The sequence below is a fragment of the Microcaecilia unicolor genome, chromosome 8 (genome assembly GCF_901765095.1).
Source record: "Microcaecilia unicolor chromosome 8, aMicUni1.1, whole genome shotgun sequence".
NCBI classification, from domain to species: domain Eukaryota; kingdom Metazoa; phylum Chordata; class Amphibia; order Gymnophiona; family Siphonopidae; genus Microcaecilia; species Microcaecilia unicolor.
In genome coordinates this window covers 15,927,206-15,942,015 of record NC_044038.1, presented here as the reverse complement: position 1 = coordinate 15,942,015, position 14,810 = coordinate 15,927,206, and the positions used below count along the sequence as shown (strand labels likewise).

General features: G+C 45.9%; 1 protein-coding gene across 1 annotated transcript in view; it reads right to left on the bottom strand.

Annotated features, from left to right (window-relative positions):
* Window positions 1-12,399, bottom strand: part of TTYH3 (tweety family member 3) — a 200,430-nt gene extending 188,031 nt beyond the window's left edge. Inside the window, exon 1 of the mRNA XM_030212872.1 lies at window positions 12,077-12,399. Within this exon, the coding sequence (XP_030068732.1) occupies window positions 12,077-12,202 (126 nt within the window). The 5' untranslated portion in view covers window positions 12,203-12,399. The remainder of the gene's footprint in view (window positions 1-12,076) is intronic.
* Window positions 12,400-14,810: the final 2,411 nt, after the last annotated feature.

The window sequence follows — 14,810 nt, the reverse complement described above, 5'->3', positions numbered from 1 at the left end:
GCAAGGGCCGACTTCTACATGGAATGTTGCTAGTGGAATAGCAACATCATGTAGAATCTCCAATAGTAGCCTAGTGGTTAGGGTGGTGGACTTTGGTCCTGGGAAACTGAGGAACTGAGTTTGATTCCCACTTCAGGCACAGGCAGCTCCTTGTGACTCTGGGCAAGTCACTTAACCTTCCATTGCCCCAGGTACAAATAAGTACTTGTATACAATATTGAGCCTGCCATGAGTGGGAAAGCGTGGGGTACAAATGTAACAAAATAAATAGTAGGAAGTGTAGATAGGTAATATTATGGAGGTAGTAGGAGGTGCTAGTTTTAGGCCTAGATTGAGATAATCAGGGGATAGGGTCAGGGTAAGCATAGGGGAAAAAGAAAATTGGAGGAGGCGTGGTCTGAGTCATTGCTGTTGTCGTAGGATCAGGTTCGTAGGGTTAGGTCATGGCGTTTTGATAAGCTTCCTTGAATAGATGGGTTTTCAGCGATTTTCTGAAGAGTAGGTAGTCTTTAATAGAACGAATGGGTCTGGGTAGGGCGTTAGTTGACTGCCTTTGAAGGAAAAGTTGGAATCATACGAGGACGATGATGTCTATTAAGATGTTTTAATGTGCGTTACAGTGCACAATATTTTCTTCTGCTATAATTGTCTACCGCCTACATCTAGCTTCTTCTTGCTCCAAGCTGCCTTGGAGGAATTTATTAAAAACGGCAGGAAATAAATCCTATAAACAAATCCTAAGCATTTGAAATTCAAACTAACCTCAAAGGACCTATCCCAGAGCAGGGGGGTTTCTATCTCACTTCCGGACTAGGAACTGCTTTCCATAACGTTCTAGTCGCTTTGCTCCTCTGCCACCACTACTACTACTTATCATTTCTATAGTGCTACTAGACGTACGCAGCGCTGTACACTTGAACATGAAGAGACAGTCCCTGCTTGACAGAGCTTACAATCTAATTAGGACAGACAAAACAGGACAAATAAGAGATAAGGACAAAGAGTAGCAAGGTTCCGGAATCCCAAAGAGTAGCAAGATTCCAGAATCCCAAAGAGTAGCAAGATTCCAGAATCCTAAAGACTACTACTACTTATCATTTCTATAGCACTACTAGGCGTACACAGCGCTGTACACTTGAACATGAAGAGACAGTCCCTGTGACACAGCTTACAATCTAATTAGGACAGACAAACAGGACAAATGAGAGATAAGGGAATTACTAAGGTGGGGATGATAAAATAAGGGTATTGAACAAGTGAGTATAGTCACCACTATAACTAAATCCATTAATCACTTTATTCAGACATCATCCTCTCTCTTTTAGCTGTTCAGTTTGTTTGGCCCTAATGAAAAGAGAGCAGCTCTGAAAGCTAATCAAGAAATGCATTGAGTTGGTCAATTAAGCGATAGTCTCACACACAGAGGGGTTATAAAGAACTGCATGAGCTATGCTCTGCATGCTTTTCCCACTTTATCTACTGACCCTTAATACCTGAATTTTCAGGACGAGCATTCTTCACAATGATCTAGCTCTGCTACTAGCATATGAGGGCATTTTTGCAAATAAAGACATTCTGCTTCTGGAAGACACACAAGCCATTTAGGGGGAAAAGGAATAGGACTTGATATACCATTTTTCTGCGGTTTTTACAACTACATTCAAGGTGGTTATTTGTACCTGGGGCAATGGAGGGTTAAGTGACTTGCCCAGACTCACAAGGAGCTGTAGTGGGAATCAAACCCAGTTCCCCAGGATCAATGTCTGCTGCACTAACCACCAGGCTACTCCTCCACTCCTCAGTCTTTGGGATTCCAGAATCAGAATCTTGCTATTCTTTGGGGTTCTGCATGGAACATTGCTGCTGCTCTTTGAGATTGTGCATGGAATCTTGTTAATGGGACTTGATATACTGCCTTTCTGTGTTTTTTTTTTCCAATTACATTCAAAGTGGTTTACATTGTATATACAGGTACTTATTTGTACCTGGGCAATGGAGGGTTAAGTGGCTTACCTGGAGTCACAAGGAGCTGCAGTGGGAATCAAACCCAGTTCCCCAGGATCAAAGTCTGCTGCACTAACCACTAGGCTACTCCTCCACTAGGAACATTCCATGTAGAATCTTAAATAATAGCAACATTCCAGAATCTCAAATAGGAAAAGGGAAATGGGACTTGATATACTGCCTTTCTGTGTTTTTTTTCCAATTACATTCAAAGTGGTTTACATAGTACGTACAGGTACGTATTTGTACCTGGGGCAATGGAGGGTTAAATGACTTGCCCAGAGTCATAAACAGCTGCAGTGGGAATTGAAACCAGTTCCCCAGGATCAAAGTCCGCTGCACTAACCACTAGGCTACTCCTCCACTCCAATGGCATAGCATCCATACAACCTCCCAACTTTCCCTCTAAACACGGACCATGAATTCTCTCTCCCATCCTGTTGGTTTGCACTGTAACAATCACTTTCAACAGTCTTTCCCTACAAACTTCGAACTCAGCATGTATCCCAAGGTATAACTCAGCAGTGTGAGGACCCTGCATGCCAGCAAAACTTCACTAGGTCAAGTCTGTTTTCTTCTGCTCCTGGCACACTGCTAAATTAAAAAAATAAACAAGTGAGGAAAGTCTTATCTAAAACATAGGAAAGGTTTGCATTAAAAAACCCAGCAATTTAACGTCCACAGATTGCAAAAAAATATGATTTTGGAAAACATGATCAACCATATCTCTTAAATTATTATGTTTATTTTATTTTTTTGTTACATTTGTACCCCATGCTTTCCCACTCATAGCAGGTTCAATGTGTCTTACATATTATATACAAGTATTATTTGTACCTGGGGCAATGGAGGGTTAAGTGACTTGCCCAGAGTCACAAGGAGCTGCCTGTACCTGAAGTGGGAATCGAACTCAGTTCCTCAGGACCAAAGTCCACCACCCTAACCACTAGGCCACTCCTCCACTGTTGCTACTATTTGAGATTCTACATGGAATGTTGCTATTCCACTAGCAACATTCCATGTAGAAGTCGGCCCTTGCAGATCACCAATATGGCCGCGCAGGCTTCTGTTTCTGTGAGTCTGACGTCCTGCACGTACGTGCAGGACGTCAGACTCACAGAAGCAGAAGCCTGTGCGGCCTTCTACATGGAATGTTGCTAGTGGAATAGCAACATTCCATGTAGAATCTCCAATAGTAGCAACATTCCATGTAGAATCTCCAATAGTATCTATTTTATTTTTGTTACATTTGTACCCTGCGCTTTCCCACTCATGGCAGACTCAATGCGGCTTACATGGGGCAATGGAGGGTTAAGTGACTTGCCCAGAGTTACAAGGAGCTGCCTGTGCCTGCAGTGGAAATTGAACCCAGTTCCCCAGGACCAAAGTCCACCACGCTAACCACTAGGCCACTCCTCCACTTTACAAAGAAAAAGTAAATTCAATATAAAAACACTCCACTACATGCCAATAAATGGCATCCCGTCTCCCTTGGCTTCTCCCAGCTATTAATCTCTCTCATTTTCACCTGTTCAGGCCTTTTATGCCAGTAAACTAAGTGGCTCTGTGCAAGACTTTTAGAAAAACAGCTGTTTGAAAACCAGGCACAAATTTGTAACCTCCCATGTCTGCCTACAATAATCCTCTGGATTATATAATCCATAGAAGCACAAAGGTAGACCAAAGCAATCAAGCCCTACACAAAATCACTCCAAGATTTGATGCATTCCGGAACCATTTTTTCCAGCTCAAGGGGAAGTCTCGGCAACAAGGTACATTTCAGAGGCAAAGGCTGCCCTGTTCTAAATCGATTTTGTCATACATCACTGTCAATCAGCAGTATCATCAAACAGCTAAAAGTTCAACAATGGACCGAAAATAAGCTGTCTGACAGCAACAGACATTCAGATCAATATTTAAACCCTGTGGTTGGGATTTAAATACCTCTATCCATAGGCTGTTCTAAATTTAACCATCCAGATAAATGAATAGAGGTTGAATATTGCTGGCTATCCATAGACTTAAGGAAAAAAAAATCTATGCTCTGCCCGGCTGGGGCAAGGGTAGTCTGTAAGGATTTTCAGTAGCATTATCCAGATAGAATCACTAAATGTTCACGGATTGGAGGTTTATACTAGAGGTGACAGCCAAAGCCAGAAAGATGCTCGGGTGCATAAGGAGAGGGATAACCAGCAGGAAAAAAAGAGGTGATAGTGCCCCTGTATAAGTCTCTGGTGAGGCCCCATTTAGAGTACTGTGCAATTCTGGAGACTACACCTACGAAGGATGGAATGGATCCACGGAATCTTAGCAGACGTTGGGTGGCACCACCGGCAATTGGGAAGCAAAATCAGTGCTGGGCAAACTTCTACAGTCTGTGCCCCGATCGTGATTGAATAGATATGGATGGGTTGGCGTATAAGTTTTAGGGGGCTTCGATGTTAGCTTCAGAACGTTTAGTACAAGAACAGTGCTGGGCAGACATCTAGGGTCTGTGCCCTGAAAATGGCAAGGACAAATCAAACTCGGGTATAAAGTATCACATACCATGTAAAATGAGTTTATCTTGTTGGGCAGACTGGATGGACCGTTTAGGTCTTTATCTGTCGTCATTTACTATGTTACTATGACAAATCAAACTCGGGTATACATATAAGGTATCACATACCATGTAAAATGAGTTGGATCTTGTTGGGTAGATTGGACGAACCGTACAGGTCTTTATCTGCCATCATTTACTATGTTACTTTTTGGGGTTCTACACGGAATGTTGCTACTAATTGGGATTCCAGAATCTTGTAACTCTTTAGGATTCCAGAATCTTCAGAAGTTTTAGTACAAGAACAGTGCTGGGCAGACTTCTACGGTCTGTGCCCTGAGGTTGGCAAGGACAAATCAAACTCGGGTATACATATAAGGTATCACATACCATGTAAAATGAGTTTATCTTGTTGGGCAGACTGGATGGACCGTAAAGGTCTTTATCTGCAATCATTTACTATGTTACAGAAAGACATAAATAGAATGGCGTCGGTCCAGAGGGCGGCTACAAAATTGGTTAGCAGTCTCTGCCGTAAAACATATAGGGACAGGCTTATGGACCTCAACACATATACCCTGGGAGAGAGGAAATATGATAGAGACATTTAAGTACCCCAGTGGGGTATTCCTTTTTCAAACGGAGAAAACCTCTATAGTGAGAGGACATGGGATGAAGTTAAGCGGAAATAGGCTTCGGAGGAATCTAAGAAAATACTTTTTCACAGAAAGGGTGGTGGATGAGTGGAATGGCCTCCTGGCAGGGATCGTGGAGATGAGGACTGTGTCAGAATTTAAGAAAGCATGGGACAGGCATGTGGGATCCCTTAGGAAAAGAAGAGTTAGTGGTTACTGAGGATGGGTAGACTGGATGGACCACGTGGCCCTTATCTGCTGTCATGTTTATGTTTCAATTGCACGGGGGAGGGGGGCATAATCTGGTCCCCATCTTCACCCATCCCCAGTCAATTCTTTTCCTTCCCCACCCCATTCCTGTCATATCGCTACCGTTCCCTCACCATCCCCACAGTTCTCTTTCCCATCCCCGTACCCAATCCACATTTAAAAGATTTGTAAATTCAAACAAAACATAAACCCTGATTCTATAAAGGTCATCAAAAATTGCATGCGCAAATTTAGGCGCAGTTCTGATTTGTGCACGCAGTTTAATTGAATAATGAGCCAATTAGTGCCAATAATTGGCTTAATTATTGGCACTAATTAGATTTAATTGGGTGTTATGCACATAAAGGTAGGCACGTGATCCACGCCTAAACTTTTATGCATGGCTCGAAAAAGGGCGCATGAAAAAGAGGATGGTCACGGGTGTTTTGGGGTGGAATGGGGACGTGGTTTTGAGTTGTGCGCTTAATTCCAGAATAAGGGTGCTCCGCATGTAAATTTAAGTGCAGGCGTTTGCATCATGTTTTCTTCGGTGGAAATGGTCATGACCACAACACTTAAGCACTATTCTATAAGCCACACTGAACTCTAGGCGTGGCTTATAGAATACCGCTTAACTGGGGGGAGGGGGTTGGCGCCAGCTTTTTAGGTGCTATTTACTGAATCTAGCCCAAAATGCAGCCTATAACTTGTTAAAATTTAACACAAAACAACATGGCGCCTTCTTTTGATTTTTAACAATTTTTTAATTTTATTTTAGCTAAGCTGTTGGTGTTTCAAATTTCCTCAATCAAGGTGTACGCAGGGACATAATCTGATCCCCATTGTCTCCCGTTCCCCTTCACTTTGGATCCATCCCCTCCCATCCACACGGTATTAATAACCAACACTGCAGATTCCCACAAGTTTCTTGTTGTCCCCATCCCCCTGCACACCTCTAGATCAGACATATAACAGCCGCCATTAAACATACAAACCACTTCAAATATCCAGCCCGCTGTCTGTGATGTTTTAAGCTTAGGACTACATAACATTTTACAGAATATGTGGCTTATTATTATGCTGTGTTATCCACACTTTTATGGCAGTAAATCAACACCTAGCAAACCTGGAGGGGCATAATCAAATGCAAACGCCCATCTCCATGGGCGTCTATGTCCGAGAACGGGTAGGTGAAGGGGCGGGACAGACTGTATTTTCGAAAAAAAATGGGCGTCCATCTTTTTTTTTCGATAATACGGTTTGTGCCGGGCAAATGCATCAGATATGTGTGGATTTGAGCTGGGCGGTTTCGTTTTTCAGCGATAATGGAAAACGAAGCCGGCTATCTCAAAAACGAACAAATCCAAGGCATTGGGTCATGGGAGGGGCCAGGATTCATAGTGCACTGGTCCCCCTCACATGCCAGGACATCAATCGGGCACCCTAGGGGGCACTTGTAACAAGTTAAAAAAAAAAAAAAACTAAAATACCTCCCAAGTCCATAGCTCCCTTCCTTTGGGTGCTGAGACCCTCAAATCCCCCACAAAACCCACTGCCCACAAACACCATTATCATAGCCCTTATGGCTGAAAGGGGGCACCTAGATATGGGTACAGTGGGTTTTGGGGGCGGTTTGGAGCGCTCCCATTTACCACCACAAGTGTAACAGGTAGGGGGGGATGGGCCTGGGTCCACCTGGTTGACGTCCACTGCACCCACTAACAACTGCTCCAGGGACCTGCATACTGCTGTGATGGAGCTGGGTATGGCATTTGAGGGTGGCATACAGGCTGGAAAAAAAGTTAAGTTTTTTTTTTTTTGTTTTGGTGGGAGGGGGTTAGTGACCACTGGGGGAGTCAGGGGTGGTCATCCCCGATTCCCTCCGGTGGTCATCTGGTCATTTAGGGCACTTTTTTGGGACTTGTTCGTGAAAAAAAAGGGTCCAAAAAAAGTGACCCAAATTCGCGCTAAAAACGCCTTTCTTTTTTCGATTATCAGCCGAGGGCGCCCATCACTCCTCGGTCGATAAACACGCCCCAGTCCTGCCTTCACCACGCCTCCGTCAACTTTGCCCATTTCCGTGACAGATTGCAGTTGAAGACGCCCAAAATTGGCTTTCGATTATACCGATTTGGGCGCCCACGGGAGAAAGATGCCCATCTCCCGATTTGGGTCGAAATATGGGCGTCTTTCTCTTTCGAAAATAAGCTGGCTGGTAACATAGTAGATGACGACAGAGAAAAACCTGCACGGTCCATCCAGTCTGCCCAACCAAATAAACTCATATGTGCTACTTTTTGTGTATACCTGACCTTGATTTGTATCTGCCATTTTTAGGGCACAGACCGTAGAAAGTATACCCAGCACTATCCCCGCCTCCCAACCACCAGCCCCACCTCCCACCACCAGCTCTGGCAGGACCGTGCAGGTCCTTTTCTGCCGTCATCTACTGTGTTATGTTACAGACCGTATAAGTCTGCCCAGCACTATCCCTGCCTCCCACCACCGGCTCTGCCACCCAATCTCCGCTAAGCTTCTGAGGATCCAGGACAGATAAATGTGACAGAACAACAGTCTACATCATTCTGTCCCGACTGCTTAGAAGAGAAAAATTGGAAAACTGAGCAATCCGATCTGGCGCTTATTGATCCTGGTTACCCGTGCGATGCCAGCTCTAATCATGTACCTCATTTTCACCTGGAAGCTCCAGGTTCTAAAATAGAGAATGACACGTGGACAAAGTTTGTCCCCATCCCCATGGTTACTCATCCCCATGTCATTCTCTATTTTAAAACCCTTTGTTGATAGACAAGAAAACCACCATTTTATAACAGAAAGATCTCTCAGGGCCTATAGAGCTCTTAAACTGTATCGCTCTGTGGTTTGAATTGCACGCCTGAGCCATTGATCTGTACCACAATTCACAAACGCACAGATTCTTTGACAGATACAGCTGGAAGGGACCACAAGGGGTCCTCCAGTCCATTCGCCAGCTTCCAGGTAGCATCTGCTGTACCAAGAGAAATGAGGGTGGTATTTTGCTCTTTAAAAACCTAAGGGTGGGAGATTCTACCACTTGGTTACTCACGTGTTCCTGTGCTTAACTAGCCTTATGATTAAAAAGCTCTTCCAACATCCATCTTTAATCTCTCTTGTTGCAATTTAAAATTATTTTGTTCCTATTCCAACCCCCGTTAAATATGCAGAACTCAACTGATCAATACCTTCTTATATAACCCAATACACCTTTATGTATTGTAACAACTATTTTTTTAGCACAACATGTTTTTGTTTTTTCTTAATTTCCATTTTGCTCACACCTTTTTCAGTAGTAGCTCAAGGTGAGTTACATTCAGGTACTCTGGATATTTCTCTGTCCCAGGAGGGCTCACAATCTGTTTGTACCTGAGGCAATGGAGGGTTAAGTGACTTGCCCAAGATCACAAGAATCTTGTTACTCTTTGGGGTTCTACATGGAATGTTGCTACACTTCAAAATTCTTTATGGAATCTTGTTATTCTTCAGAATTCTAGAATCTTTATTTATTAATTTAGATTTTGCTCACATCCTTTTCAGTGGTAGCTCAAGGTGAGTTACATTCAGGTACTCTGGATATTTCTCTGTCCCAGGAGGGCTCACAATCTAAGTTTGTACCTGAGGCAAGATCACAAGGAGCAGCAGTGGGATTTGAACCTGCCAACTCTGGATTTCAAGACTGGTGCACTAACCAATTTTGGGTGGCTATGAAATTTTCTCTCCACCCCCCTCCAGAGGTCTGGCATCTCTTCCTCCCCTTCCCTGCTGGCAATCTGATATCTCTCCCGGTCTCTCAACACTCCACCCCCCCCCCTCACATAAACACATATCTTTTGAATACTACACTTCCGGAAGTTGCCAGCAATGAGAAGCAGCTCACACATGCTGCTCGTTCTGGTGCAATTTCCCGATTCCACATAGGCTGGACCAGATCAGAAGGAAGGCTCTGGAGCCAGTGAGAATAGCACAGGTGTTGCTACTTGCTGCTGGCAACCTCCAGAAGTGAAGTGGTGGGGGGTGGGGCAGGGCAGTGTGAGAGATAGAGAGATGCCAGAACCAGTGGGAGAGGGCAGGGACAGATGCCAGGAGTGTTCTGCTGGCAGGACTTGGGGATCCATGCTAACCACAGCAAGGATTTGCCACTCTGGATGGGTGTGAGTCCAAAGAGGGTGGGGCTGTGTTCCCACCTGGGTCCAGCCATGGCTGTGACCAGGGGTGTAGCCAGACTTTGGCGGGAGGGGGGTCCAGAGCCCGAGGTGAGGGGGCACATTTAAGCCCCCCCCAGGCGCTGCTGACCCCCCCCCCGCCACCATTGCCAACACCCCCCACCGCCACCAGCACCACCATGAACTTTGACCCCCCCCCTGCCGACGACCCTCTCAACCCCCTACCCCCGCCATCCCCTCCGTCTGCTACCTTTACTGGCAGAGGACCCCAACCCCCGCCAACCAAAGTCTTCTTCCTTCGTTTAGTTTCCGAGTCTGACGTCCTGCACATGTCAGACTCACAGAAACAGAACGAAGCCTTGCAGCAGTGGCATTCCTGGGGGGGGGGGCGGTGGGGGCTGGGGGGGGTGCCGGGGCAGAGGGAGCATGGAACGAACGACGGACAGGTGCACGCGGCACCCCCCAGTGGCGTGCACCCGGGTGGGGGGTTCTTTCGTGGGGGTTGTCCTTTCGCCGGGGGGGGGGAGGTCATGCTACATCCGGGGGGGCACATCGGCGATCCACCCCGGGTGTCAGCCCCCCTAGGAATGCCACTGCCTTGCAGGGCTTCGTTCTGTTTCTGTGAGTCTGACGTCTTGCACATTGTATGTGCAGGACATCTGACTCGGAAACCAAACGAAGGAAGAAGACTTCGGCTGGTGGGGTTTGGGGTTCCCCGCCAGCAAAGGTAGCAGACGGTGGATTGATGGCGGGAGGGGGGGTTGAGAAGGTCGTCGGCAGGGGGGCCCAGGCCCCCGTGGCCCCATAGTAGCTACGCCCCTGGCTGTGACACTGCAATGAATAACCAATAAGCAGCACCATACCAAGGGCTGTACAAGCGGAGCAGCCACACTTTATGCAAATATGGAGGGAAACAAAGCTTGCTCCTAGCCAACCGTCGCCTCTCATTGGTGGTGACACAGCAGGAGGCAGGGCAGGGCGGTGCCAGAGGGCAACTTGCAACTTGGAATAGCCCTTAAAATAAGTCATCCCCTCCAATTTCTTTATACTAATACAAATTCAGCTCTTTTCAGTCTCTCCTCACAGGTCATACTATTAAAAACCTTCAGCACTTCATTACTCTCGGTCTTAAGAATTCTTCCTCATAGCTCTTGAAGTGTGGCACCCAAACCTGGACTTCTTGATTATCAGAATTACAAAAAAAAAAACATATATAGTCACCCAATTCAGCTTATAAGTAGCGTTTATTCTGCGTTTCTTTTTTTTATATTTCTAGCAGATAGATGATCCAAATATAATGGTAACAGAAACAACTTGTTTCATCTAGAAACTGGCCACATATTCTGTGTCCTTGGCAACATGTTTCACTTCCTCAACAGAGCAACTCTAAGTTTCCTACAACTGCAATGGACGGTAATACATACTTAAAATAATTTCCAAGATCAACAGTCAATAACCGAGGGCTGTGCAGAAGTTTAACCAGGCAGATCTAAAAAGCCAACCCTCCCCTCCCTCTGTTTAGCAAACAATAGAGCTCTATATTACTAAAGTCATTTTGCAAGATGGAGCAGGTAGATCTCTGAATCCTGCTGCTGCCATGTCCTGTATAAGCAACAGCAGCAGGAGATGACCAAGTCAGCCTTTGCCACTTCAGCTCCACTTACAATTGAAGGCAAGGGGTCAAGCAAGCACTTGTGACATCAGACAGACGTCTACTTTGCCCCCTTCAGACTGATAAATAAATAAACAGCCAAGTTTGCCCGAGAAACCTTTACTATTCAATCCAGTGCAGGGTCACACGATGAGATTTCATATGCTGGGTGGTATTATGCTTTCATGTAATTTCAACTCATTCATTTTACAGATGTTGACTCTCTATTCCATAAGAGTGACTAATGTGCACGAACAGTGCCCTGACCCTGACCCCTCACTCCGCTGGCCAGGTCATAGGAGCCAACTTTTCAAAATTATTGGGGGGTGCTAAGCCCAGTGGAAATAACCTTCCCTTGGACACATACAAGGAATTTCCTCAATATTGGGGGGTGCTCAAGCACCCACAGAGTCGGCTCCTATTAACTATGCCAGCAGTGAGGATTTCGATCGAGCTCAGAACGGTTTGGGGTCATTTAGGGAGTCCAATTATTTCATCCCAGATCTGCTTCTCTTTTCTCCCAAGACAATGCATCAGCCAGGCTGTGGCAGGTCTCCTCCGCCACCACTGTCTTTCCAGGTGTCACCTCCTTCCGTCCATTGTCTCAGTCAACATGACAACACGCCGTTCCCGTCGGACAGAAAAAAAAAAAAACGGAAACCGGGTCTTTCCCGTCATGTCGGAGCGCGTCAGCCGCCGAACCGGGTCTGGTCTCGCTCTACTCTATACCCGATCGTCGAGTCCCCCCCCCCCCCCCCCCCGATCGGTACCGGCAGGTGGACTCTGGGGCTCTTACCTGTTGGTACTCGGTGTCCTCCGGTTGGAACTCGTTACTGATGGGCTCCCACTTCAGGTTAATGTGGGGCAGCCTGTGCAGCAGCTTCACCCACCACGGAGGGGAATAATTCACCAGGGAAGCCATGGGGGCGGCAGAGGCGACGAGCCCCGTCCGCAGAGAGTCACGCTCGCCTCCCGCAGCCCCGCGCTCGCTGCCCCAGGCCTCCGGGCTCCCTCCCCGGCATGATCGGAGGCGCGGATGAATGGTGCGGGGAGCGCCCGGTGCCCCCGCTCCTCCTGCTGCTGCTGCCAGTACCGCCTCGCAGGGGCTTCCGTTCGCCAAGGCTCTCTTTGTTTGCCGGCTCCTCCCCCCCGGGCTCTCTGGCGCCCCCTGCTGGCTGCTGCCGGTACTGCCGCTTTGATGCCTGGATCCCTCCCTGGGCGCCCCGGTATCGGTGCCAGACGACACTCGTCTCTGGCTAACGCTTACGTCGGATCTTGCAAAAAGTCAGACGGATAAGAAGGAATCGGTTTATATTAGGGTTGTCTGTGTCGACCTTTATTTAATGCGTTCAAGTGATCTAAAGCTGCAACCAGGCGATAGTCTCTGCAAAAGAAATCTATACAGCAATCTGCTTTCGTTCAAAGCATTTTTAAATAGCTGGTTGCAAGATTTTAGAGTGTTTGTTGGGGGGGGGGGGGCTTTTCTTTGCTACCACTTAGCCTAGGCGCCTCTACCCTTTCTTCTGTAGGAAGATGGAGAGGGGCGTCGAGGATTGGAGGCCGTGGGTTGCAACGTTTTTGCTGCTTTATCTCGCTTCAGTGCTGTTCTGCTTGTTTCTCAACACTCAGCTGAACATTTTTTTTTTCGTGTTTCCTAAAATAATTTAACATGCAACGGCTGGTTCCAAAGAGCTTGCTGAGCTGGCCTTTGTAGGGTCCATTCTGTTTTAACTGTTGTTACCCCTTCTGTTACCTTCTTCGTGGAATGGATTCAAGAGTGAAAACTAGACAGGCTGATGCTCAAACTCCATTTACACAATACAGCCGAAGGCATCTGGGTATGGCATGTTTGGGCTATAGAAATGATTCAGTTAAATTAGGATTTAAATAACCATCTGATCTGGACCCTGATCTTTGTCAGGGGAAACAGCTGGGGTTTTTCTGTTTAAAAAGTCCCTTTTCAAATGAATTAGTGGTAACTTGAGATCCACTGTACACTTCACTGTTTTCTGTACTCCAGTGCTCAGGAATGTAAAGTGGTCTGGATTTTTTTTTGTGTGTTTAAGGTAATCGAAGTTCGATAATAGAACTCTTTGACCAATGCTTCCACAATCTGCCCACCCAACTTATCTGGTTGCCAGGATATCTTAAGCATGTAATAGATATGAAATCAAGCAAAGCCAGATTTCAGGACAGCCTTGAGCCCCCACTACTAAGGACGTGTACAAACATTTTTGATTGTCATTTCATTTAGGAATTTTCATGTATTTAGAAAAGCAAACCCAAGGCTGTACTTCAGGAAGCAGGTGAAAGTTTGGCTCTTCAACCAGGCCTTTAATGGAAGAAGTAACGAACTTTGGTCTCATGCACACACAAGGAGTGACACACAGGGGTTGCACATACTGTAGCTGTTTTTCCACTCCTACCCTAGCTGAGATAACATTTAATCATCTCTCTGACCTCATGTGCAACTTTAAATTAGTCACCTTACTTTCTAACTCCTCTTACTCTCTTACCTAGCTATATGTTCCATCTTTACTTATACCCTACGCTACGGTGTCTATTAAATTGTTCTATTACGTATTGCGTAAAATCCCACCCTTGTTCCTTGTAGGGGGAAGGGAAATGGGACTTGATATATACCTTTTTTGCAACTACATTCAAAGCTGTTTACCTATATTCAGGTACTTATTTTGTAACCAGGGGCAATGGAGGGTTAAGTGACTTGCCCAGAGTCACAAGGAACTGCAGTGGGAATTGAACTCAGTTCCCCAGGATCAAAGGCCGCTGCACTGACCACTAGGCTAACTCCTCCACTAGCAACATTCCATGTAGAAGCCTGCCCTTGCAGATCAACAATGCGGCCGCGCAGGCTTCTGTTTCTGTGAGTCTGAGGTCCTGCACGTACGTGCAGGACGTCAGACTCACAGAAACAGAAGTCTGCGCGGCTGCGTTGCTAATCTGCAAGGACAGGCTTCTACATGGAACATTGCTAGTGGAACAGCAACATTCCATGTGGAATCTCAAATAGTAGCAACAGAATCTCAACATTCCATGTAGAATCTCAAATAGTAGCAACAGAATCTCAATAGTAGCAACATTCCATGTAGAATCTCAAATAGGGAAAGGGAAATGGGACTTGATATACCACCTTTTGCAACTACATTCAAAGCAGTTAACATATACTCAGGTACTTATTTTGTACCAGGGGCAATAGGAGGGTTAAGTGACTTGCCCAGAGTCACAAGGAGCTGCAGTGGGAATCAAACTCAGTTCCCCAGGATCAAAGTCCACTGCACTAACCACTAGGCTACTTCTCCACCTTGGGCAAGTCACTTAACCTTCCATTGTAAGCACTCCAAGAACAGAGCAATACTTTCTGTACCTGAGTGTAATTCACTTTGAAAAAGATATGAGCTAAATCCCACATCTCTTTCCCCACCCTAAAATGAAAGGAAACAAACAAAAGTTATGTTTACTTTATGCTGTGTTGTTTTAGAAATGAAACAAATGACTAACAATACAGGAAC